Genomic DNA, 25,691 nt, shown 5'->3' with positions numbered 1-25,691 from the left:
TGCTCGCAATTAAAGATCAAGTTTGCCGCTCTTTCGCTTGACTGATCAGTGCCGCCGCCGAACGGCCGGTGAATGAAACGCTTCCGACATTTTCCCCAGATAGCCACGTTCCCTAGTTCGCGTAGCTCCATTTTTCCCTCCCAGGTAAGCAACAACGGTCCGTGGCGGTAGCTTCGCAAGCCTGTGGAATGCTGTCAGGCCGGCTACCACACCAGCGGAGGAGGGGGGAACGGATTTTGCGAGCAACGAGCAACAAACAGAACAAAAAAAATCAGCCGCTCTTTCTTTGCTTCATTTTTTTCTTCCTTCATTTTCCGCCTTGGCCCAAAAGAACGCTCGCCGAAACGTCGCAGCCTCCGTCGCCGCCGCCTTCGCCAGCGCTCTACCGAAGACGACGTCGCTCCAGTGTGATCTTTGACGCTCGTCCCTGTCCCAAAGTGTTGTGTCCGTGGTGTGTTCTTCGGTTTGACGCGTGAACCGGGATACCCCCCGACGGAGAATGGATACGAGGCCGTGCTGCTGCCGCGCCTCTCCGTAGACCCGCCGCCGACGCCGCTGCGATGGAGTACGCCAACGGTGCGGCGGTCGGGACGCCGACCGTCGACGGAGGCTTCAGCCAGATCGGCATGAAAGCCCGCTCGCCCGAAGGACATGCGGCCAGGGCCATGCAGATTCGAGGTGAGCACATGCCGTGGTCACTAACATGGCTTTGGTAACGGTGGGGACGTTGCTTGCTTACGGGCACCTTGTCACCTCCGTCCGTCTTTGTCGCGAAACCGAACCGTTGCCACCGGTGCTGTTTCGGCCGCGCGTGCGTTTTGAAAACTTACTGCGGTGACGTAGGGAGCATTGGGGGCTTGGCTTTGCTCCGGTAGACGCAGCCAAGCAGACAATAGACGGTAAATGATCATATTACACCCGGCACTTGTCACGTCGGGAGCGAAGACTAGTATTTCTTGAGTCGGGCAGCCTTTGCTAGTTTGGTTCGTTTGTGGCTGATCGACAAGTTTGTGTGAAGACTTTTTTCTTTATTTTCTAGTTGATGGGTGTGTCCGTTATCTTGGAACCTCCTTTTCGTTTTAATACATCAGCTTCCTTTTTATTTCGAATCGTTCCAGCGAAGTCACAATGGAAGCGCAGAGCTGTTTTCGCAGCACGTGATCTGTACGATCTCAGAAAAGGTCGCGTACTCTCTGGATGTTCCGGCGGATAGCTGAGCTCATGCGTCGCACTCTGAAAATAAATATATCCTCTTGGAAACTCGCCAAGACGCCCGATTTCGGAATGCAACGTTTTTTCGAGCCAAAGTAATATTACGAGTGCCAAATAGAAAAACTGAAGGCGATAGCGGATCGACAGCCGCATGGTGCATGCTGTCATGATGATGGTAATCTGATCCGCGTTTTGAATTGCTCTGGTTACAGAGCGGTTTTCTGCTTCGTTGAATATTTCGGATTTCTTGGCAACGCGTTCACTCTTCAGAAATCTTTCCAATGTTCAAAAAAAAAAAAAAAACGAAATTTTTAAATAATGCTATACTTTGTTTCACCTAAAGTGTAGGCACAGCTGACGCTACGAGCTTAGCATTTGCTGAACCCCCCAAGCGCCCGGCCCGCACTCGAGGAATCATAGGAAAGGTGTTCCCTAATGATCGATAATTTCGACCAATTCGATGCTTACACAATTTGGAGTGTAATCCGGAGTCATCCTGAACAAGCGTCTTGTGGATTGCAGGCACCTGTTGTATTTCTTCTAAAATTTATCATCAATGTCAACCCTTTTCACGCTGTGCAAGCATTCACCTTTCAGCCTGTCTGAGCTGCAAAAATCTCTTACAATATTATCATTCTCGTACAGCTTCAAAGACGCTGCTAAAAATGCTATAAGCAGCCCCGCTGACCCCCAGCTAAATCATGGTTTTGGTTGTTGTGAATTTTTGGCTTTTTAAGCAATTCCTGCTAAAACAACAATCACGAGAACGATATAACATGTTAAGAGATTTCTGCAACTCAGCCAGGTTGAAGGTTGGATTGCATGCAGAGTATGAAAAACGCCAACATTGAAGATACATTTTAAAAATGATATAACAGGTCTTTGCAAACTATACGACGCTTATTCATGATGACTCCGGATTACACTCAAAAGTATGTACGCACCGAATTAGTAAAAATTTCCGATCACTAGGGAACTGAAGGAACGCCGTTCCCATGATTCCTTGAGTGCGGACCGCGTCGCTTTGGTGATTTAGCAAATGATCCATTAACGTCAAAAGTGCAAGCCACTGCGTCTTGTCTTGAGGTGAAACGAAGGATGCGAACCGCTGAATTTCAGGCGCAAGGCAAGAATGACTTTTGAAAGCAATTTACAGCTATAATTAGTCTAAAACAGTCCAATGAATAAAATAACCCTTAGAAAGGAGCTACGTTGTTTGACTCAAATCGCTTCCATGCACAGAACGATGTCCGCTACATAATCGTACTGTTACCAGGTGCTACGAAGTGTGTTGTTTTACGACATTTACCGACGTACACCTCCAATGTTCCGATCTTTAGTACAAGATTTGGTGTCAGTTTGAAGCTTCGATGACCAAATTCACATGATCTTAAATAAGTTATATTTTCCGGTAAACTACCTGACTCGTCCATGCGTCGCTTGGAGCTTCCAGTGACCCGTGTCGAAATGTGAAATCCTACAGCCCCATGTTTTCTTTTATTTTTCTTTATTTTTATTTTTAAGCATTTAAGTAGCGTTCCGTGCGCCCATTTTATCTGGCATGCTTGGAAAACGAATTTACGCATTCACGCACAAATGAGATGAAAGCTTGTTTGAATGCTTGCCACTGTAAAATTGCGTTACTCTCACTGGCAACAATTTTGCTCAAAGTAAGCAAAGACAATGAACCCCCCTGACTCTAAATTACCAGACAAATTAAGCTATTTAGAATTTACAAATGTAAACTCGAGAATATTTTAGACCGCCGGAAAAACCGCCAACAGGACTTGAAATCCGCTAAGAAATCCCGCCGCCCGCGATACGGCAATTTATTCTATTAAACAACTCAGAAAACTGCTAAATTTAAGGGGAAGACCACTTTATTGGCAGCACTAATTCTTTCTACTACTATAGGCTAGGTGGCGCAAGCTACTGCCCGTTTTGAAGGGTACAGCCATTAGCATCCATCCATCCATTAATCCATCCATCCATCCAGCTGCAGTCTCATCGTCTGCTGAACAATAGTGAGGTGCTCAAGACTCTCCACACCCTGAATGCTTTTCTCAAGCTGTCAGTGACTCTGTTTACAAGCAAACGGGGTTGCTTGCGCTCAACGCCTAGCTCTGTTTGTATGTAATGTTGAGAGGACCTTACAAGTCGCGTGCGCGTTACGCACACCACATGCACATTGAATGTTCACGCACGGAAAGCCTTGTTTACTGGGGAGATGAACCTTGACAAAATGACCCTTCAGAGTGACGACACTTCAGCTTTCGGATGGATGGATGCTAACGGCTCTACCCTTTACAACGGGCGGTAGCTTGCGCCACCTAGCCTAGAAAGTCCGTTGACAGTTTTCTGAAGCTTTGAAGAGTGTGTGCTTTTCGTTTTCAGACCCTTTGAAAGTGTCATTCTTACTTTTGTATGTGCCGGACCACGTAATTTTTAACGAGTCTTTTAATTTACAACGCAGTACTCAAAGACAACTTTTCTTGGCTATGCAGTCAAAGGTATGGGCAGGCGTGCCCTCTCCCCTCTTGAGCGCTGATTAAAGCTGAGCGCGCTCTCTCCTCCTCTGCGCTGAAATGCCAAGAGAAGTTGTCACCAAGTATAATTTTCTTTACACCCCCCCCCCCCCCTCCCTCTTTGCTGGTCTAAGCTCGATTTTCTTGATACTTTATGCTCAGAAGTCTCTCATCGTTTCACTGCAAGTAGGTTTCTTTAATTATATCAGTTGAGAACATAGCGGGGAACGTAGAAATGACAGTCAAACTCGAAAAGACACGGGCGCAGACTCAAATATTGGAATGAACTTGCCAGATCAAAGAGGTCTCATTCTTACCGACGCCTTGCCTCGCCCTTGGGTTCAGGTCAGAGACAAACAGGGACCTCTTCAGCGTAAGGGGACAATTTTGGTTTAAAGCTTTTCCCCTTGAACCTAACGAATATAGAAGTGGCCATAACGCCACGTGAAATCACTGTGCCTGTCACAACTTAAAGCTCATAGATTTGTCCTCTACGTCTTACTAAGTAATGACCATTGCTGGAGAAGTTCTGGTTGAGGGGTAAGTCACAATGTTGCTGAGTGCGTAACTGCGTGTGCGACGAAGTGTTATCAAAGGGCAACAGGTGAAGAACGCAGTAGATGTTCCGCTTCGAGCTCGCTTTAGAAGCGGAACATGTACTGCGTTCTTCACCTGTCGCCAAGTTACACGGTTCCAATGACTTTTCAAATGTCCCACGATGTCGTTGCGTGCTGCGCTCACCAACGATGCAGTTTCCGACCCGGCAAATATATCGACTCTGTCACAGCTCCATTTCGATTCAACAGACGTCTTACAAGAGAGTTTGTGCCGAAGCAGAAACAGGTTATTTATACCCTGTGTCGAACGAAGCCAGTGCTACACCTGCGAACATGTTGTCTTGAACGACGCTTTCACTTCAAGTTCTCAGCGCGCGTGCATAACGGGTCCGCTTGAAACGTTGCGATAAATCTTGTCGCTTCTTCTTCGCTCGGTGAAACGGAAAATATTGGCCTCCTGAATACGAGTACCGGAAACCGTAAAACGTCGCAGTCATGGGCATCATCTTGTAAGAATCTTAGGGTTTCGGGTCCCCATAGCCGTATTACGGTTTGGTTCGAACCGACCTTTGGGAATGGAAGCGTGTAACTATCAACGTGGATTTGTGTTTTTGTTAAAGCAAGTGTGAGAGGTAACTGTAATTTCAGGAACTTACGCGTTACACCCTAAATTTGACTACATTTTTATTTATTTATTTACTTATTCGACACCCTCAGCGCTAGAAGCACTACAAAAAAAACGTAAATTACGTAAAAAAAAAAAAAAAAAAAAAAAACCAGCAAGACATGTATTAAAAACGCTTACACCACCGTAAGGTGAAACACAGCGACAGCTGAGGTGTGACGTCCTAGCCGCTAAGGTGTCATTTCGGAGCAGATGGACTGAAAAAACAGTAAAGGTGCGAGCGCGTGCTATAGAGTCCGCACATAGACGTTTCGTATTACACCGAGTAACACACCGGACAAAAATTCCCTAGTGTTGTGGAACCAATGAGGGTGGATTAAGTAGACAACATTTAAACTGTTTGCGTAAGAGGGGCGCTTGTTTTCGTGCGTCACTTTGGTACAAGTAATCACGCGTGCTCAACGAAAAGTGCCGAATAAACAGGGACGAGGAAATAGACAAAACGGAGTGCACTCTCAAATGAAGGTTTGTTCAAACAAACACACACTATTTTAATTAAAACCATCTTTCTGCTATTCGTTTACTAGAAAACAAATCTGTATTTGTCAGGTGCATTGACGGGGCACTACCGCATTTGTTTTCCCCTTGCTTTCTGATACAGAATGCATCGTAAAGTCCCGAGGCAGTTTTATTTGCGTATCTCCCGAGAAGTGTTTGTGCTCACATGGGCACCTATCCCAGTGCACAGGCTGATAGATTGCCCGGCGGGGAAAAGTTTTACTGACCATGCATGTTATATTACTACCATGCACGACCATGCGTGACCGTGCATGTTATCTTGCTTGCTTGTTATCTTGTAATCAGCGGCCCGTGGAATCTTTTGGCGGAGTACCGAAAGCTGCCCGCGTCGAATATGGAGCGCGGTCGACGGCGCGAAGCCGCGGAGTGTCCCACTAACAGCTATCGCTGTAAAACATAGGCAATAGTTGAGAGTTTTACGCAAAAAGGTTAGTAACGCAAGTTCGAAAATGTTTTATATTCGGAATTTCGGCGATGGCTCGGGGAAGGTGATTCCACACTGACGAAGTGTTAGAAAGGAAAGTCTTAAAAAACGATTTGTGCGACAGGACGGGATGCCACCTTTATCACGGTGTTCTATGCGTGCTGAAAAGTAAGAAGGTGGTGTTAGTAACCTTTCATTAAGAATCGAATTGTTAGGAAATATCTTATGAAACAGGCACAGATTAATTTTTTTTCTACTTCGTGAAAGAAGTGGCAATCATAAGGTTGATTTCATTGCAGTTACACTTCAAGTACGATGATATAGTACGACATTATGGAACCTGATGCGCTGTTTTGTACGCTAAATTTGAGATTCTTGACCACGGTTCCGAACGGAAGCTGCATACTCCAGTTCTGTGCGAACTGGGGTTGTTGGAAAGTATTTAGTTGCTGAATTTGCAACTAATTAAATTAACACGTACCTTAACTATTTATGCGGAACGCAAGTTTGTCTGCTTCTTGCGCAGGGGTCGCAGTGACGTCAGAAGGCCGTGCTCTGATTGGCTCTGATGAGAAGGATAGTGGGTAGGCCTCAAGGCATCTATCATTGACGTCTACCCACTATCCTTCCAATTAGAGTCGATCAGAACTCGGCGTTCTGACGTCACCGCAATAAGCAGACGAACCTGCACTCCGCATACTTCTGGCAGCGTCAGCCTTCGCGGCGCTGACAGCTTTTGAAGAAGGCAATGGCAGCATAGCAGCAGCTTTGGCTACTTTTATAACTCTGGCAGCGTCAACCTTTGTTCGACCTTTGCCTCCTAAGCGGGAAGAAACTGAAAGACGCACGATCCTTCCCCAAGGCGTGGTCTGTCGGGTCACATCTTTTAATTGTCGTACCTTATGAAAGGCTATAGCATAATCAGGACACACTAGTTGACAGCCAAGAATACTAGGGCGTGATGCATGAAACGTCCGTATAGATCGTGAGGGTTTCAAAGCTATTCGGTGGGTGGTGCCAGTGTGTCTGTCCTCTCGACCAGATCGGCTCTGCTCTTGGCGCCTCCGACTATTCCACGTATGCATCGAAAGTTGTCCCGAAGTGGCAACAAATTACCTCATAAAAAACCGGTGTGTCATTCTGTCCGATGTCCCGATCCTTATAATTAACCGTACAATTAAAAAAAACAAAAAAAAAACGAGCAAATTTGACAGTATACTGTCGTCGTGCACGGCGTCCCAACTCCTTCCTGCCGAAGCTTGCGTGGACTGTCAAGGCGGGGAGCAACCTGCAGTGGAGCAGGAGGCTGCCACATCCTTTACCGACGCTGTGACGTATGGCGTCGGCGGAAATCGATGGAGCAGATTTTTTGGGCGCGGTTAACGCACCAGTCGGGGCAGCGTTCCCGACAACCTTATAGAGTAAACCACGCCCCGCATTAGCTCTCGGTGCAACGCGCATCGACGGCCAGGAATAACATCGACCGTGGAGACTGTTGACATTCCTTATTCTCTTCACAAATTCCGCAATTCCGTCCTTGGACGGCGGCATTTCCCCGCTTATAAAGATTAGCTGCGCCGAGTATAGCCGCAGCATCGGAGACTGGTATATATAGGCGTAAATGGAACTTCCGTTGTATACACCCGCCAAGTTTTTTTGCACCTGGCTGAAACCGCAAACTGCCAACTTCAGCGAATTGAGCCAACTTCGGACACGGTCCTCGACATACAGGTGGTCTTTCTTTGCCTGGGCGTTTGCAACATCACCTTTAATAAACAAAGCCCGTGCACTATAGCATTCCGACGTCATCGCAGTATCGAACGCAGATTGGATACCAGCGCTATTTGTCAGCGTTCGGATCAGCATCGTGTCAGATCGACGCGTCAAAGGACGGTCAGCTTCGAGCTCGGGCCCAGTCGCTAAGTTTTGCGTTATCCGAATGTGATAATGCCGCGCGCAGGGCCGAGCAAGCAACGCTCGGTCACGGACTTCTAAAAGATTCGTGTTTGTTCTTACTCTGGACGTAATTTTTGTCATTTTGTCCTACTTTCTTGTTTTCGAAAGTGCCTGTTCATTCTCACGCCGAACGCTCTACACTCGAACCTTCTGGGCCGAATTTTCGAGATGCTGTCGCACACTAGATGAGGAGCTGCGCAGGAAGGGACCTTGTCGAGTCAGTCTCGCTCTCACTTGCTGTTACGCCAACCAAATCGCCGCCCGCTTTGCTGCTGTCTCGACGCTCGTTCTTAATTTTGTTTGGCACAACCGCGCCCATTAAACTTTGAGTTTGACGCTGGATTTTCGCATCATCTGCTCTTGTCATAGGTGACAAGACCTTTATAGCGACTGAGCGATTCAACAGCGCTGATTTTGGAGTGGTGTGTTAAAAATTACAAAGGCGATATCATCTCGCACGACAGCCTGCGATTGACTCAACGAGTTCATAGCTCGGAGAAAAAATAAATAAGTAGAAGTATATAGGTGGCGTGAGAGGAGAAAAAGAAGGGACTTGATCGAGACGAAGAGGCAGCGAGGGTTTGCAGGATTGCGCACCGTGATCCATGTAAATATTAAACTCAGTCCCTTTTATCTAACTCACCACGTGGAGACTCATTATGCAACAGCTCCTGCTGCTCAGACGATAACGCCCATATTAAGACGTCGACCGCGTGCCAGAGTACATCTTATATTCCTTGCTGAAGTTGCGGCATGCGTCTCTGAAAGTGCTCCGGAGCCGACGAGATTCCGAATTGTACGCGATTAAAACAAAAGCTTCGAAACGGAGTGATTAGCGCCGTTAGGAGTCGTGAATTCTCTCATAAGGGTATCTATTAGAACCCAGAATTCGCGTCCAGCTTTGAGAAGATTTTGGCCGCTGCTACTCTTTCCAGCGTGTGCTCCACTGAAAATATGGGGTGATATTCGTATTGAATGTGCTTGTTCATGACTGGGAGGTCAACACAAATGCGAATTCGTCCTGGTTGCTTGGGGACGATGACCATCGGCGCACACCAGTTCGTAGGTTCCTTTACTGCAGAGATGACACCTTGTGAGTTCTTTCTGCCATTCACGATAGAGCGAAAACGGCACTCTTCTCAGTGAAGCGATTGCGGAGGGATTCGTATTAGATTTCAACTTGAGAACGTGAGCACTTTCGAGAGATCTGTCCTTGAGACAGGTCAGACAACTTTTTCTTTGGTTCGCGTGATTGTTTCGTGGACGTGCTGATCAAAGCCGAAATTCCTTGATCCCTGGCTTACCCAAGAGAGGCTTTCGAAGTACTTTCACGATGTAGACTTCTTCCAGTGCTTGTCGCCCTTTTCAGTTGAGCTGCATCCAAGCTGCTCCCGTGACTTCGAGCTGTTCCCGTGCGAGGGATTTTCCGTCCGGACCATGAAGTCGACGTCTTGGGCTCGGAGAACTTGCAGCACCTTTAGAAGAGCTTTTGAAAGACAAAAGCTGGCAACACCGTTTAGTCTGCTGCATTGTCGATTCTGAAAACAACCGGAGTTTTCTCTAAGAATACTTCTATTTCATTTTGCTGGCCGAGGAGTTGCTGCGGTTCCTATAACGCACATCATGTTCGTCTACGTCATTCGGGGTAGTTAAACATTTGCAGACAGTTGCAAAATTTCCGCTTTCATGACATTTGTTGCAGCTGGCTCGTGGTAATATGACGTTGCGTGAATGTAGGGGAGGCGGTTCACAGGTATAAGCAGTGCGACCCCGGCTTCAGTTTGTGTGTGTGTGTCTGTCTGTGCGAAACGGACGCGATGACATTTATGAAATGTTTAGTGTCGTCAAATGCCATCTTTTGCACCAGTTTGCAATACAGTCTACATCCTGTTCCAAGCCACTACGACTACTATCTGTAGCAGGCACATAGCCAAGATTTTGTTTCCGGGGGGTAGTAAGAGAGAGAGAGAGAACGTCCGTGACAAAATGCCGTATAAAGGGGGGGGGGGGGGGGGCGCCGCAGCAAACTGTTCTGTATCCTACAGATTAGGCACGTACCCAGGGGGGAGGGGGGGGGGGAACCCGGCCCCATGGTCCCCCCCTGGCTACGTGCCTGATCTGTAGGATACCGAACAGTTTGCTGTACACTGCACAGTCGTCGTCGTAAAGACGGATATTCGACTCTATGCTCTCGGTGGTGTCATTTATGTAAATAGGAAATAAAAGGGGACCGAGAGCAGATCCCTGCATGCGGGTCCCCCGAAGTGGCATGCACACATGCAGAGTCTTTTACCTTCCATTATAACGCACTGCTTTCGCCCATAAAGTAATCTTTTAGCCAGAGTAAACCATTTTTAGGAATATTGAAAGTGAATAGTTCAAGTAAAATCAACTCGTGCACCTTCTTGATATCATGTGTTCAGCGACACAAACGATTTAGGTCTCTAAAATGTGTATTTATTTGTATATTCACGACGCTTCCAACTATAAGCAAATGACGTAAAAAAATACGTGCGGACATTGCAATGCGTTCCTTACATTTTTGTAAGGAACGCATTCACTGGTTTCGAAGGATGCCCAGAAAGGTTTTAAGTGGAAAAGTCATCTTTAAATTTACTTATTAAGAACGTTTATTACCCAAGAGTGATTAATGAACTAATTATATCGAACGTTATTAATTTTCCCCAATAGGCCCTTTGGCAGAGACCAAGACTACATTAACTTTTAAAAAAATTAGATGTGGTTATTTGTTGCTTTTGTCACATGTTTCCACAATCCTTTAACCAAAGAAACTCTAGGAACCCTTCTAACTGCACCCCTCAAAATGGCGGCCGTACTGCCGTCTGCTTCGTCGTTTTGGGGTTTCTGCTACTCCATTAACGTCACGAAAACCCGACACCGAGGAAATGCAGAAAGGGGTTAACTGGGGTCGAGTCTTCTTTTCTCCCCATTTCCGTGTTTTCACGATCTCCGCGGGTTTTCACAACTTTGACTGTACCCGGGGTTTTCGCAACAAGTTTGACTGCACCGGCGAAGCAGACGGTCACAGGTAGGCCACTTTGTGGGAAGCCCCTTCGTAAGCTCATTATCGTTCGCTTTAAAGAAAAAAAAAATAAAAAATAAATAAACACGCGTGAGGGAGTCTTCCGAAATGCTCGAAGCAGTGTTGCTCACGTTCCTCCTAAACAGGAACAAAAACCCTCTTCCTCGTTCCCTCTCAATCTTGGAATGAGTTCCCTTCACAAGTTTCAGTGGTTTCGAAAGGATCGCGTTCTCGTTACGTATCTAAGCTTGGAACGTGTCGTTACTTTGACACAGGGTTGTAAAGTACCTAGGTACAAGTAACTGTAAATCGGTATCTAGGTACTTTTGTTGTACCTGAGGTACAAACCTAGGTACTTTAATTTCTCAGTATCTGTATCTGTATCTTAGGTACATTTTCCAGTAACTTGTAACTAAGTGAAGTTACTTTTTACAGGTACTTTTTATTCACTTCGTCAAATCGTTGAAAATACAATATAACATATAACTGAAAATAAATTATAATTACAGTCGTAAAGCAATTTAACATCACGTAGTGTTTCCACTCAATAAATCAAACTCAAATTTTGCACTTTACAAAACTGAAAATGTTTGTGAAGAAAAAAAACTGGGTGGACGATTAACCTTCGCCTTTAAGAGTTGGAGGCGATGGGGTTATCGGGCACCATTCGCATGGCCTTCTCAATCGCTTCTCATGCTCTTGAGTCACACAACGACCTAGTTCTTATGATACAACACTCCCGGCGCGATTGAGGAGCTTTTGCCAGTGCTTTGATGCCATTTTACCCCGCAAGGTTTATTTATGTGTTTGCTCGGCACGCGCTAACAACACTCGATGCGATAATGCCTTTACCCTGACACAAACAGACATCGAGGCACTCTAATGACGGCAGGATCGCAGTGCCATTCCCAAGCCCTCCATTGCCTAGTCGGTATCATGTCTGGCTCGCAGCCGAAGGGTCGTGGGTGCAATCCTGCGTAAATTCTTCAAATTTTTCTTTAAGGCAAATGAATTAGTTTATCAAGTGGGATCATTTAAAACATGCTGCGACCATTAATTCGTATGTCTTTAACCACCTTCATTCCACGCGTGACGTCACGCTTCACATGAGCATTGTGGGTTGTTTGAAATTCCCGCGCGAAGTCATGTGGCTGTGACGTCACGACCCTATCGACCATTCAGGAATTTTCCGTCGCGCCACCGACACCACCGACATCCGACGGATTTTCTGTGACACGAGCTCCTAAACGCGCTCGCGTTACAATATTCTCTTCCTTGCTAAAAACGAAAAGAAAAAAATGAAAGCCGTTTACAATTCTCTGTAACGCCGGTTGGAGCGCAGCTTTTGAGGAGGAGGATGGAAGCGTACTGAGGGATAGGTGCGACTCCTTGAAGTCACGTGACCTCATGGGAGGTCGGGTGACGTCAAGGGGGTCAGGTGACCTCGGAGGAGGGGGTCACGTGACCTCAGGGGGTTCACGTGACTCCAGGGGGTCACGTGACCTCAATGGGGTCACGTGACCTTAAGAGGTCATGTGACCTGGGGGTCACGTGACCTGGGGGTCACGTGACCTTGACAATGACGATTTGATGACGTCATCAGTGACGTCACCGATGACGTCATCAGTGACGTCACCGATGACGTCATCAGTGATGATGACGATGACGATGTGGATGCCAATGACGTCATCAGTAGATGACGATGACGATGCGGACGCCAATGACGTCATCAGTGACGTCACTGGTGACGTCATCAGTGATGACGACGATGACGATGCGGATGATGATGACGTCGTCAGGTTGCATGCAACCTGGATTGCATGCAACAGGTTGCATACAAATCGTTGTATGCCAGTTGCATGCAACTCCCGAAGAAACCCGAGGTCCTCCCGAAGGAACCCGAGGTCCTCCCGAGGTCCTACCGAAGAAACCCGAGGACTCCCGAAGGAACCCGAGGTCCTCCCGAGGTCCTACCGAAGAAACCCGAGGACTCCCAAAGGAACCCGAGGTCGTCCCGAAGGAACCCGAGGTCCTTCGGGAGGACCTCGGGGGGTTCACGTGACTCCGGGGGGTCACGTGACCTTAAGAGGTCATGTGACCTCAGGGGTCACATGACCTTGACAATGACGATATGATGATGTCATCAGTGACGTCACTGATGACGTCATCAGTGATGATGACGATGCGGATGCCAATGACGTCATCAGTGATGATGACGATGGCGATGCGGATGTCAATGACGTCATCAGTGACGTCACTGATGACGTCATCAGTGATGACGATGACGATGCGGATGACGATGACGTCATCAGGTTGCATGCAACCTGGATTGCATGCAACAGGTTGCATGCAAATCGTTGTATGTCAGTTGCATGCAACTCCCGAAGGAACCCGAGGTCCTCCGAGGTCCTGCCGAAGGAACCCGAGGTCCTCCCGAAGGGACCCGAGGTCCTCCCGAAGGGACCCGAGGTCCTCCCGAAGGACCTCGGGTGCCTTCGGGACGACCTCGGGTTCCTTCGGGAGTCCTCGGGTCCCTTCGGAAAAATTTACCCATAATGCACCACGCGGTTACGCCGACGGCGACGGCGACGCCGACGCCGACGCCGCTCAAGCCGGAAACGGGCGCCTAAGAGCTGCGCTCTAAAACGTGAAAGCTTGAAGACTTTCGCGCGTCGTTGCGTTGCGAAGGTTAGGTGCGTGTGCACTCGACTCTTCGTTTCTCCATGCGGCCGACGTCTTCAGGGCTCGCCGATGGCTTCGAACCCAGTGCTGGCGCTGAAGGGCAAGCCACGTCAACAAGCGAGTTTGAGCGGGACGTCGTAAACAGTGGAAGCTGTGTCCTCGGTGAGCCAATTGGAGCGTGAGAGTAAGGCACGTGAGGACTCCACTCCGATCTGGATATCTGTGCAGCGCCGTCACGTGCCTCGCTCCAGTGACCTTATTGGCTCCCCGGGCCCTTCTGTTTTGCCATGTGCCAACTTCTATTGGGGAGGAGGACAGACCGTGACGCCCTATGCGGTTAACTTTACAACTACACGGATGGGGACAACAAATACAATGGCTCAGCGCTCGGCCGACATAACCGAATGCGCCGTCAGCGTTCGGCTGGAGTTCGTGTTCTCCGGTGAGGGGGAGGAGGGGCTCTTCTGTTTCCACTACGGCCTGCATGAACAATGCAGCATGCACGGTCCCAGCTCAGCACAAAAGCCGAAGTGGGTCAAGCTCGCATTCTCTGAGGATAGATCCGGCACTTAACGTCGCTTCGTCGATTGTTAGTATTTTTTACATTAAACTGTGCCCCACGCTCTATTGTAGAAGATGACATGGATGTGCCCATAAGGCCTGTCGGCATGTGCACAGGCCTTGTGTTGAGTAAACACCGAGCGTGGGGAAAACAAACGGGTCAGAGCGCCCCCTATAGTTCAATCTCCTGCCCAATACCGAGTTGGAGGCTCCTCCGGTGGCTGTTTCTCGCCGACTGTAGAGTACACCAAACTTGCTCCGACAAGAAGTCTGGACTGTTTCAAGCACATGCCGCTGCTGAAAAGCGTCTTCTTAAGATTCAACACAGGGCTTCCAAGCAGTGGGGCAGTGGAGCGCGTTTTTAGCATAGGAGGAACAATTGCTACCAAACTGCGATCGAAGATGTCGGATGAGCATTTCGAAGAAGTCCTGATTCTGAGGTCAAATCGAGCACTCAAGTGAAAAAAACGAAGTCTTCGAATGCTCTGGTGAGCGTTTTGCCTTATTTCTCCCATTGACACCAATAAAGTACGTTTATCAAACTTGTTTTTGTTTACATCCCAGTATACAAAGGATTTATTCCAATAATAATGTGACAAATTTGAGAAAAATACTTTACGTGAAAATAAAAAAAAAGTACCTTTGAAGTAACTGTACCTGTACCTAGGTACATTTTTAAGCAAGTAGCTAGATACGCACCTAGGTACATTTTCGTATGAGTAACTGTAACTGTATCTTAGGTACATTTTTGAAGTAACTTTTACAACCCTGCTTTGACATTACGTTTGCGTATTTGAATGAAATATTGTGCTGGACAATTCGTAAATAAATTAGAGCGAGCCAATGAAAATATCCACATCGAACTACGTGCCGTATCGCCACGATCACATTTGTCAATGGGCAAATGTGAACCGGGGGGGGGGGGGGGGGGGCAAGGGGCACTTGCCCCCCCCCCCCCCCCCCCCCACCTCAGTTCTCAAAGTGGGGGGCAAGGCATGTGTTTTGCCCCTGAAACAGCCGCCACTGGGTAGGGCAAACACTGGCCGGCGGCGCCCAAGGGATACGAAGGGCACCGTCCCCCGGCCCTTGGGGGGGGGGGGGGGGGGGGGTTGCCCCCCACTCAAGAACAAGTCGGTACGCCACTGCATTTGTCCCAGCTCTTTGTTTTCGACTATCCACTTGCCCGTCTGTTGAAGTGGGAGGTCCAAGATAGTCGACAGTAAAACTGCCTCCCAATTCGAACGCGAGTCGCCGCGAGATCCGTGCTTCGAATGCCGCATGGCAATGAGTTCACGGAGAAGCACTCGGCATTCGAACCACGGATATTCCGGTGACTCGCGGTTGCGGACGGTCTTTTGTATGATGTATAAGCAGTGTGGCCCCGGCTTTAATGTCGTGGAGCAGGCACAAGGCTGGGGCTCTCGTAAGAGACGGGAAAATCGCGCGGGCGCCTTACCGCAACCGTTAGCCTTGTACCTGCTCCACGAGTGGTTACTTTTGTGCACTACTACGCTTCTCACACGCTGAAAGTCTTTCGGAAAATGACTGATTTAGGGCTTTTCCATGACGCTCTTCAAGTTTCTAATTGGAACCATGTCTTTTTTCACAAATAAAAAGGTTGATAAATAATTTTTAATTATTTAGAGAACAAATTGGTAAGTATCGCGCATTATCTGACGTTCGCCACCACGAGTAATGGGGTACCGAGAAAATTATCCTTCTACCTCGAATACACCAATTGTAGAAATTTCGTCAGTCTTCGCTGAAACACCCGATATATATATATATATATATATATATATAATCGTCTTTCAAGGGTCGCCAGTGCCACCACGCCTCATAGATTCAGTGTTCTCTACACACTCTGTATAAATCTTTTTTCACGCCTGATTGCCGTCGAGGAACTGAATGCGACACATGCATGACCTCGCGCAAAGACTCCGCCCGCGAGCAGAAAAAAAAAAAAGCAGCACGCCCCAAATTTCCTTCAGCTGAAAAGACAGGCGCGGCCAGCCATGGCACGAACCCGCGCCGTGTCGCGCAGCGTGTATTAACCTCTATTTTCTTTCCGGGGTTCCCGCAGGTGACGAGTGCGTCTGGGTGGAAATCCAGGAAAAGACGTTCACCAACTGGGTGAACGAGCAGCTTCGGCCGCAGGGCCTGGCCGTCGCGGACCTGCGCGTGGACTTCAGCGACGGCCTCAAGCTCATCTCGCTCGTCGAGGTGCTGCAGAAGCGGAAGCTCAAGCGCATCAAGAAGCCCCTCAACCAGCACCAATGCCTGGAGAACGTCCAGACGGCGCTCAGCGCCATGGCGCAGGACAACATCAAGCTCGTCAACATTGGTGAGCTGTGGCTTGCGAACGTCCTTCGTAAACAAGCTCCCTTATAAACGCTGTTTACAAAAGATCAAGTCAGCGTTTGCCCACACGTGGTGTAGGCGCTGCGCAGTGCGCGTGACATAAAATCCGCGTGTTGGTCTACACGGAAAAGATACGCGAACCTCCTCTCCACACGCGTATTACTCCTCTCCATTTGGGTAGACCCTTCTCTCCCCATTTGCCCTTCCGGCAGACGACGCCATTTCTGAGCGTGGCCGAGAACCGTGGTCAAAAAAGTGCTGCTCCTAGCGGAGCATTCCTAATTCGCCCCCTTTATGTGCACAATCAAGATACGTGTAGGTGCATTTAGATTAGACATATTTTATCAAGACGCACGCGTTTCAGCCGCCTAAAGCGTCGCTTCCTTCCTCCGACAAGCAAATCTTGTAAGAACTGCTTCGCGCGACAAATGAGCAACGCGCAAAACTTGATTATTTTTTTTTCTACTTGAGGTGACATCGAGTATAGGTAGGAAAACCACTGAATTATCAGCGTAACCTAAAGAAGCAAACGCGGGGCACGGGACGGCCACGAGTGCCACGTCAGCGTTCGACCTCCACTGATACGAATCCCAGCTGGACGCCGACGCAGCTGCTCGCCTCTTTCCTCTTCTAAAGCTATCAAAAATGACGTCGTCTGCCGGGACAGGGAAATGCAAATATTTGAAGGTGAGCGTGTTGGCAAGAAGGAAAGTTGAGTACTACAGTGGTTTAGTTTAGTTTAGACACCTTTGCAGCGCTTATTCTTCGGGCGAAAAATGCCGAGTCACTGGGGCGTGAACGCAAGCACGGCGACCGATATATACCGCAGAGGAGAGCTACTGCACGTTCTCAGAAGGCGTTCCACAGCCCAGCAGACAAAGATGGCAGCGCGCAGAAGGCCATTTTGCGAAGTTCTATAGCCGTTCGAGCACGGTGCCTGCCACCCGTCACCCACTGGTCTGTTTACCACGTCCTCACTTGTGGACTGTCGATTTCCACCTCATGAAGTCATAGAAGTGTCCCGCTAGCTGTTGTCTGCCGCAACCCTGTTCTGCTAAAATGCCTCGAACGCGTCTCCGACTGGTGTGTTTACCGCGTCCCAAAGAACTGGTCCCTCCTTCGATTTCTGCCCGATTGAAGTCATGGAGGTGTCGCGCTATCGCCGGCAGCAACCCTGGCGGTGTCGCAGCAGCGGGAGGAATCATATGTTTTTGTCTTTTGAGACTTAGGCTAGGTGGCGCAAGCTACCGCCCGTTGCAAAGGGCGGTAGCCTTTAACCTGCCTTTAACCTTTAACATCCATCCACCCATTCAGCGGTGGGGGGATGGATACGGCAGACGCCCGTTCTACCGCGGGTCGCTCTCCAGCTTCACAGTCCACGGAAGCTTCGACAGCCAGGAGTTGGGACGCCACGACGACGTTGGCTCGTACTTTTCGCCAGCACTTCCGACCAACCGCCAGGATCGCGACATCCGACAGCATGACAGGTCAATTCGTGTGATGTAACTTGCTACCATTTGGTGACCATCTTTGATGTATGGGATGCCAAGCACACCAGTCGGGGACGCGTTCCAGAGGTACCGTAGCTCTGGTAAAATTACCGTTCAAGATCGACCAGCAGGATCTTCTTCGGCAAAACATCTTCAGTTTTTTTTCTGGTTTGACATCAGCGAGAGCGGGTTGAAAATGTCCTTTTGTATATACACCTTTTCCTTTACAAGTTCCGAGCCACGCGCTTCCGGCACTGGGTGTAGGCGACGAAACAATAGTGAAACATTTCAACCTGGGAAAAGAAGAAAATGGAAGATCCATTGGTGTATCCTAAGGCCCGCTTCAGACGGGGCAACTTTTCCAACAATCTCGGGGTTGCTGGCGAGTTGTTCCCTATAGCTTTCCCTAGCGCCACACGAATTGCTCGGATCGTGTCCGGCTCGAAACGGACCAACAACTCGGATAACTCGGATACGCTTGAAACGGCAGCAGCCAATCAGACCCGCGGTATTTTCACGTGATACCTCGTGCCGGTGATGATGACAACAAATGACTTGGTTCGGGATTGAAATTAATCGTTTTTGGGGATAAACCGTTTCAGGAAGATGAATTATTATTCTCAACGCCATTTTGAAAGTATAAACAACACGTTTATAGCGCGTAACCCCCTGTCTAGATAGTGCAAGACAAATACAATGTAATGATGATGGTGGCAAGTGGCAGCAATTGTTTGCTGCGTCTGAACGCGGGCGGCCCGTGTTGTTGGTGTTGCGACGTCAAGTCGCTGGGTGAAATTCCCTCTCTGAAACGGGCATTAGGGAATGCTTAGCATTATACCCTTCGGAAACGCTAACGCCGACCTCTTCACTTTTCTCTTTGCTTTTTCTTTTGCTTCCTTTATTTTTGGTGCCTCTTTTTGGCTTCGTTACCGGGTCAGTGTTAGCGTTTCCCAAATGGGGACGTGTGTGGCGCTTCCCCAAGAGTCATGCTAACGCATTCCCCAAAGATCCACGAATGGATCTTCCTTTAATTTTTGTAGCACAAATTAAGGACAAGGAACTGTAGGCACTGCGCGACCGCAGAAACCCGTTTTTAAACCGCGAATAATCGGCGCATGTTCAGTTTCAGAGACAGCGTCCCTGGTTTGACGTGACGCACAAGACGAGAGCTGTGTATTGCGAATACGCTTTGGCTAGACAGGTATGCCGCCTGTGAAGTTTACACGGCGTTGCGTGTTACGCATAATGCAATGTGGCTCACTACACGACGGCGGAACCGCCGCTGACTGATTATTGTGTGCAAATAAGCTGCACCCTTCCCGTGGTGTCTCATGTCTTTTTGTTTTTTTCCTTCCGTCGGTGAGTAAGCACGGCGTGGTCGTGAGACTTTTCCGGCGGAAACTAGCAAGTCCACACTGCGAGCGGTCGCTTTTAACTGTTAGGATAAGTCACGGACAGGCCTTTGTATGTGTTCCATCCAGCACGAGGCTGTTAAAGATAAGGAATAGGCACGCAAAGTACAAACAAAAATAGATATATTGGTGGTAGCCGAAGAAGAAAAGGCATGTGTTCTCGGAAGGAAACGCATCTCTAATATATGGACCGTTCTGGGCAACGACTCGCTCCGAGCGTTTTTTTCTGCCTGGGCCGCGGGTAGGCGTGGCGGACGTTAGCATGCCAACGGGAAGTCCTCCAAGGACGTCGCTTCGCATTGCCAGTCTGGTGTGTGTGTGTTTGTACCTCGTGTCACCTTCCAGAAAGGGATGACGCCGGTTGTAGTACATTCCGTTCTTCCTTGGGCTGCTCCGATCTGGTCGGTCGGTCGGACGTGCAGTCGACCAACGCTTCTTGCGATCGCTTCGTTTCTTCGAATTCGCACTGACAAGGAACGGCAGGGGTGACATCTTCCTCTCGGCCCCCAAGGGCATTCGACGGGTGGAAACGCTGAGTTGCTTGTGCGGCGGCATTCCCGTGGATGACATTGAACTCATCTCTATGGATTGTCCTAGATATCCAGGGGTTTATCCCTGGACGTCTAAGACATCTAGGATTGTTACTCTGGGGGGAAAGGGGGGGGGGGGGGGGGTCGCACATTTTTGGAAGGGGCCACGGGTGGTTTTTTTCCGTGGCCCCTTCCAAAAACGAACTCCGTATTTTCGGAGTTTATTTTTCGTTCGGAGGGTGTTTTTTGGAACTTTTTTTTTTTTTGCTGAAAATTCGGGGTTTATCGGTATTTTTTTATAAATTCCCTATTTTTCCAAATTTGGAGATTAATTTTACTGTTTGGCAATTTCCCGTATTAAAATTAAATATAAATACTGAAAAACACAACGAACACTAAATTCTGAAGAACTCATCTGTATCGCAATATACGTTTTTAACTGCATTTGGCATTAGCGTCCTTTTCATTGCCATTACTGTCTCACGACAAATCTTGAAAAGAAGTTGCTTTAATTACCGCCAATACATTCAAATAACTAAACACCTAGACGTAGTCGCCTGGAAGCAAGGAAGCTCCAGTTGCCCTGCCCCCTTTTGAAATCTACATGTGTGCCACAGTGTGCTACAAACTGGAAACGGTAACTGTGGCTTTTGTCCTATAACCCAGAAGTACAGTAACCCTTCGTTTTGAACGAACGTTGACGAGATAAACGGTGAACTCCCTTTTGTCAATAGTTCGATATTTCGAAGGAACCTGAAGTGGCCTTTCATGGGGACCACTGACCCTGTGCTCTCAGGCAATTTATTCGTAAAATACGGTCTTTCGTGATTTTTATTTTGCCATCGCGACCTCGAAATTTCGTGATTTCCGGGTAAATCGGAAAACACGGAACCCTAGTACATACTATACCATAGCTAGGTTTGTGTACTTTGTGTTGGAAATTCTGGTTTGGAGGAGGGGGGGGGGGGGGGGGGGGGTTATAATTTATTGCTAGATGTGATCGGCGACGAACCCGGTTACGGGTTGGACTAAGCATACTGGACAGTCGCGCGCTCCTCCTCGGCCGAAGTTTCGAATCCTTGGCCTTACGTAAGAAAAGAAAAAAAAAGAAGCATGCATTAGTTTTATTAAGTTTTCTGAACCACACGAAAATAGCAGCTAGATATTAAGCGTAGTTATGAGAAAAAAAAAATCGTTCTTTAGTCTTAAATGTTTAGCATAATGTTCCTTTCCCGTGTATCCTATTATTTGTATCATTACAATTTGCTCAACCTGTGCCTTTATCGCGTAATCTGTCATTGTGTAAGTTCTTATAACTGCTGAATGTGCATAGTTCAATGCATTATTCAATGTGGCTTCATAATTGGGCTTCGTGTATTAAACATTCTACTCGTTCCTTGCCTTTGAAGTAGCCGGTCTCAGAATATGGAAACAAATTCTCCGCTTCGTAAGATAACCATTGAATTGGAATCGAGATCCTGCCTCCTTGACCGAATTCCGTTATCGGTGTTTTTCTTATGGCCTAGTCCGATCTGGGGATGGCGCTAACTTTTGTCCAACTTCAGGTTCGGCCGGCTCGGCGAACCTTCGAACTTCTAGCAAACATCGGCAAAGTTTGACTGTTAAACGTTTGCTAGACTCGTAAAAAAAAAAAAAAAAAAAAAAAAAAAAAAGGGGGTGGGGGGAGGGAGTGTTATTAGCGACTATCTATCGATAGCCGCAGCCATAGTCGGTAACAGGTTAGGAGTTCAGGGCGGGGGAAAGGAAGGCTGGGGATGAGGAAGCTGGCGGGATGCTGGACTGAAAAGGGTGTTTCCTCCTCTCCTCTACAACAGTCCGCATGCTTCCTCACCCCCAGCCTTCCTTTCCCCTCGCTCTGAACTTTTAACCACATAGTACGTCGTCTGCTCGCTGCGTCTGTCGGGAGATGGCGCCACAAGCTACATTCATCGCTACCTCGGTCGTCTGCGAACATGTCCGCCGCTTACTTTGGCTAGTTTATTAGCTTCATTGTCTACAGGATGAAAGCTACACCTTGAAATTTCCGAAGGTAAAATCCACCACATTTGGTGAAAATCTTAACTTTCTACATGCAGGCGCCGATTTTTCCGGTTTGTTTTACAACGTAGGAAACACTTCTGGCGCGAACGCCGAGCGACAGAGGAAGAGCTCGCAATGATGGCGCAAAGCGACGTTATACGGGGTTGCCGTTCGGGCTGCCACTCTGAGCCAGGAAATGTTCGGGCGTTCTTTCGCCCTCGGCTGCGGCGGGTAGTCGTGCGAACCACTCGGGGAGCGCGTACACACGCACAGACACGCGCAGGCGCTATCCCATTGTCTGGACCTGCTTGCTGAGTACACACAACGCGGGCATGCACGCACGCACGAGGCCTTGAAATTGCGGCGTTGGTGTCGAGGAATGTCGTCCCGCCGGCGTGCCGCGTGCCTCTGATCCCCCCGCGCATGCGTTTTCCGAGCCGCGAGTATGTGTCGCAAACGCCAGACTTGCACAACGTTCGGCGCTCTCTCACAAAAGGCTTCGACTGTTTGGAACGTTCCCTCGCCCAGCTTACAGGCCACATAATCTGCTTGTAAAAACTGCTCCCAAACAAATTAAAAAAAGAAAAAAGAGTGAAAGAGTATAAAAAGTATCAAAAACATTCTTAACTGAAACCTTTTCATCTTTCTTTAAAAGCAGATGTAGCACCCTTTACGTGGTGTTTCAGTTTATCCAAAATAATGATTTTTTTTACGGGTCCGTCGGGTTTTATGGAAAACTATAGACACGCAACTTTCTCCACGGTGGCTTCTCCGAACCAACATCCGTCAGTTAGATTTTCCGAGCGATCTGAGTTGCTGAAGCTTCTAGCGTCGGCAGCGGGCCTCTGGTGCTTCCATTGGTCCCCCATAGGGAAAACCTTCCCATATCGCGACGATAAGATTCCAGACCAGCTAAAATAAGGACCGCAGTCAAACTATATGGTGCCTGGAACGCGTCGTCATTCGTGACCCCTCAATTTCCACCTGATGACGTCACACCTTTGTCATGCTGTTGCCCGCTGCGATCCTGGCGGTGGAACAACAGCGGAGGTGAATACGTCAGACGCCCGTTCTCCTTAAGGTTGTTTTCCAGCGTGACAATTCACGGAAAGCCCAGCAGTCAGGAGTTGGAACGCTGCGACTACAGCGACACTCTCGTTCGCTCTTAAAGAGTTTGCCGTAACTTCTACGACCAGCCGCCAGGATCGCGACGTTGGACAACCTGACAGGCCGGCTTCGGTGACGTCATTTGTTTTGTTGCCACTTGCGAATACTTTTTCGAATGCATGGGTGGTACAAGACACCCAAACGCACCATTCGGAAAGTAGTGGGACGTCAGCTGCCACTTCGAAGCTTCCTGCAGGAGCGCTCCTCTTCGAGTTCTTTCCCACCAGCTTGGACGACCTTCGTGGTCTGCTTGGACATTGTAATGAAATGCAGGCATTCCGAGACAATGGGTTCTCGGCTCACGTTGACGATCGGCTCGAGAAGGAGCAGGGTGAAGAATGCAGCGAGCAGTCGCAAATAATTATTGTCAAGGTGAACACGTGACGCGGCGTCTGCATCTTCCGTGCTATCGCAGAAGTGGTTGCTCCTTGTGATACCGGGTTGGAGTGTAAACGTGCTTGCAGCACGTGTTGAGATGCAACGTGTGTAGAGAGGCCGCTAAGATTCCGGTTTACCCTGGTCCGATTTTGTTAAACTTTTAACGCAAAGTTCGACACAATCTGGACAAAAGTTCGACTCTTATGCGTACGCGGGAATTGTGACCGAACTGACGCCGCATGGAAAGGGTGTTGCGCTAACTAAATAATAATAAAAATATATGTTTTGCTTTTGTATAGTGTAAGCATTGGTAGTTATTTTCTAAAATTTAAAGTAAACAATGCAGGAATTCTAGATTCTTGCGTAGAGGCTGGGCACACTGGTCAAGTATCGAACGTTGTCGATTTTAGAATTTTCGCGGGTTTGGCGATACCATTCGAGCCTCAGATTCGATATAAAGTTCACGACATTCCTACGTAAAATGTGGAAGCTTGTGCGTCGATAATGTTCTTCCTCGCTTAGCTCTGCACCGTCATACAAGATGGGAAGAAAAACGCAATAATAAAACAAATAAGCAGTAGTAATATTTCTTTTTTTATTTGTAGTAGTCAACCTGTCTGCTATGTTGTTTTTAGTGACCAGAAAGTCCAACCGATGTTCCAGAAGGACGGATGGCACAAAGAGAAAGCAAAGAGTTAGATTACACATTTCTAAAACCCGAGACGGAGGCTACAAAGTGGGAACAAACGCAAGACGTCTTGTGTTTGTCCCCTTTTTGTGGCCTCCGTCCTGGGTTTTAGAAATGCAATAAAGAAAAAAAAAAGTCTTGGGTTTTAGAAATGTTTAACTTTAACCAGCTCGCCTGCCTTATTACGTCGTCTTCAGGTAGATTACGTATACATGGTTTTATCGCGGGCAGCGCTATCTTGAATGCCGTAGCTCCATCTCTCGGGCGTTAGGCTCAACAGCCGCGCTGCACTCTTTTGAGCGCCGCTGATGTATTGGGTGCGGTAAAACACGAGTAATATCCGCCGCAGGGTGGGGCTTGTGTGTTGTTGAATGGGTTCACGTTTTTAAACACTCTGTGCCTGTTTCGTGCTCGGTAATATGGCTTCTGCCGGTGCGGCGATACGTGCAACAGCGGCAGCGAACGCGGCGGCAGCGAAAGCGCCAGCGATCTAAAGTGGAGGTGAGTGCTCAAGACTGCTGCATCAGTTAAGAGCGAATAAATTTGCGGTTCCCTTGAGGTTTTCCGTGGCTGTAGGCGTAGTACAGCGAGAAAGGTTTTTGTCGTTCTGTGTCTTCCACACAACAAAGAGACGAAGACGCGCAAAATAAGAGCATCGCGGTAATGATCGTAGACAGCTTCGGTCTGCTATGCACCGATGTTTATACGCGTAAAATGTTTAATTGAGGATCCCGTGTCGACGGGTGCGTCTTTTGTTGAAAACTGAATTCAGCAACGTCGAAGCAGGCCCACTGCAAGCGTGCGTCTATCAGCGGTTCAGCATTTTGCGGCATTCGAAGTTGATGTTTCTTTACCACCTGCGTTGCGCACTCATCTGTAAAACTATAAGCATGCTGTCGCATTGGAACGGTTAACATAATTTAACTGTTCTCTGCTGTTGTGCAGGAGATCGCGATTTAAGGAAACCGATAAGAAAACCCACGCTCGGTAACGGGAATGAGCCTTCAGCTACTGAACAGCCCTTTATGAGTCGCAAATCATGCTCAGGACCAATTTCTTTGGTGGCCACGGGTCACACTCAATATTTTATTTCAGGTAATTAAAAATGATGTAGCTTTCAATGATCCTATTCGTTTGACTCGCAGTTCTTTGCAAACGTGTCGCGGGAGTGCGACCTGCAGAGAATACAAAGATAAACTTTACAAACTGAAACAGCGAATCTCGAAGGAAGGTTTACTTATCTTGCGATCGTAACCCATGTTGAACTACGGTACAGCATCGAACTCGGAGCGCGCTCCATTCCCGAAATGTTGCGAGCACACTCGAGAATGTGGCAAAAGGGCTGAAGTCTTTTCTGTTTATTGAAGCAACCCACTGCCGTCGGAGGTCCTGGTCACGTGGGAAGCGATGAAACTCGAAAACATTTCAGCCGCACTCGCCTTGCCGGTGTCGCGAAGTTGT

At 48.2% G+C, this 25,691-nt stretch overlaps 1 protein-coding gene across 1 annotated transcript in view; it reads left to right on the top strand.

The window, feature by feature from the left end:
- The first annotated feature begins 611 nt into the window (after positions 1 to 611).
- LOC8031199 (filamin-A) overlaps positions 612 to 25,691 on the top strand; it is a 180,023-nt gene continuing 154,943 nt past the window's right edge. The window contains exons 1-2 of the mRNA XM_040218746.3: positions 612 to 678; positions 16,248 to 16,508. Of these exons, the coding sequence (XP_040074680.2) occupies positions 627 to 678; positions 16,248 to 16,508 (313 nt within the window). The 5' untranslated portion in view covers positions 612 to 626. The remainder of the gene's footprint in view (positions 679 to 16,247; positions 16,509 to 25,691) is intronic.

This window comes from Ixodes scapularis, unplaced genomic scaffold (genome assembly GCF_016920785.2).
Source record: "Ixodes scapularis isolate PalLabHiFi unplaced genomic scaffold, ASM1692078v2 PGA_scaffold5__190_contigs__length_132052651, whole genome shotgun sequence".
NCBI classification, from domain to species: Eukaryota; Metazoa; Arthropoda; class Arachnida; order Ixodida; family Ixodidae; genus Ixodes; species Ixodes scapularis.
Note: the sequence above shows the minus strand (reverse complement) of the source record. Positions and strands in the feature narration are given on the sequence as shown.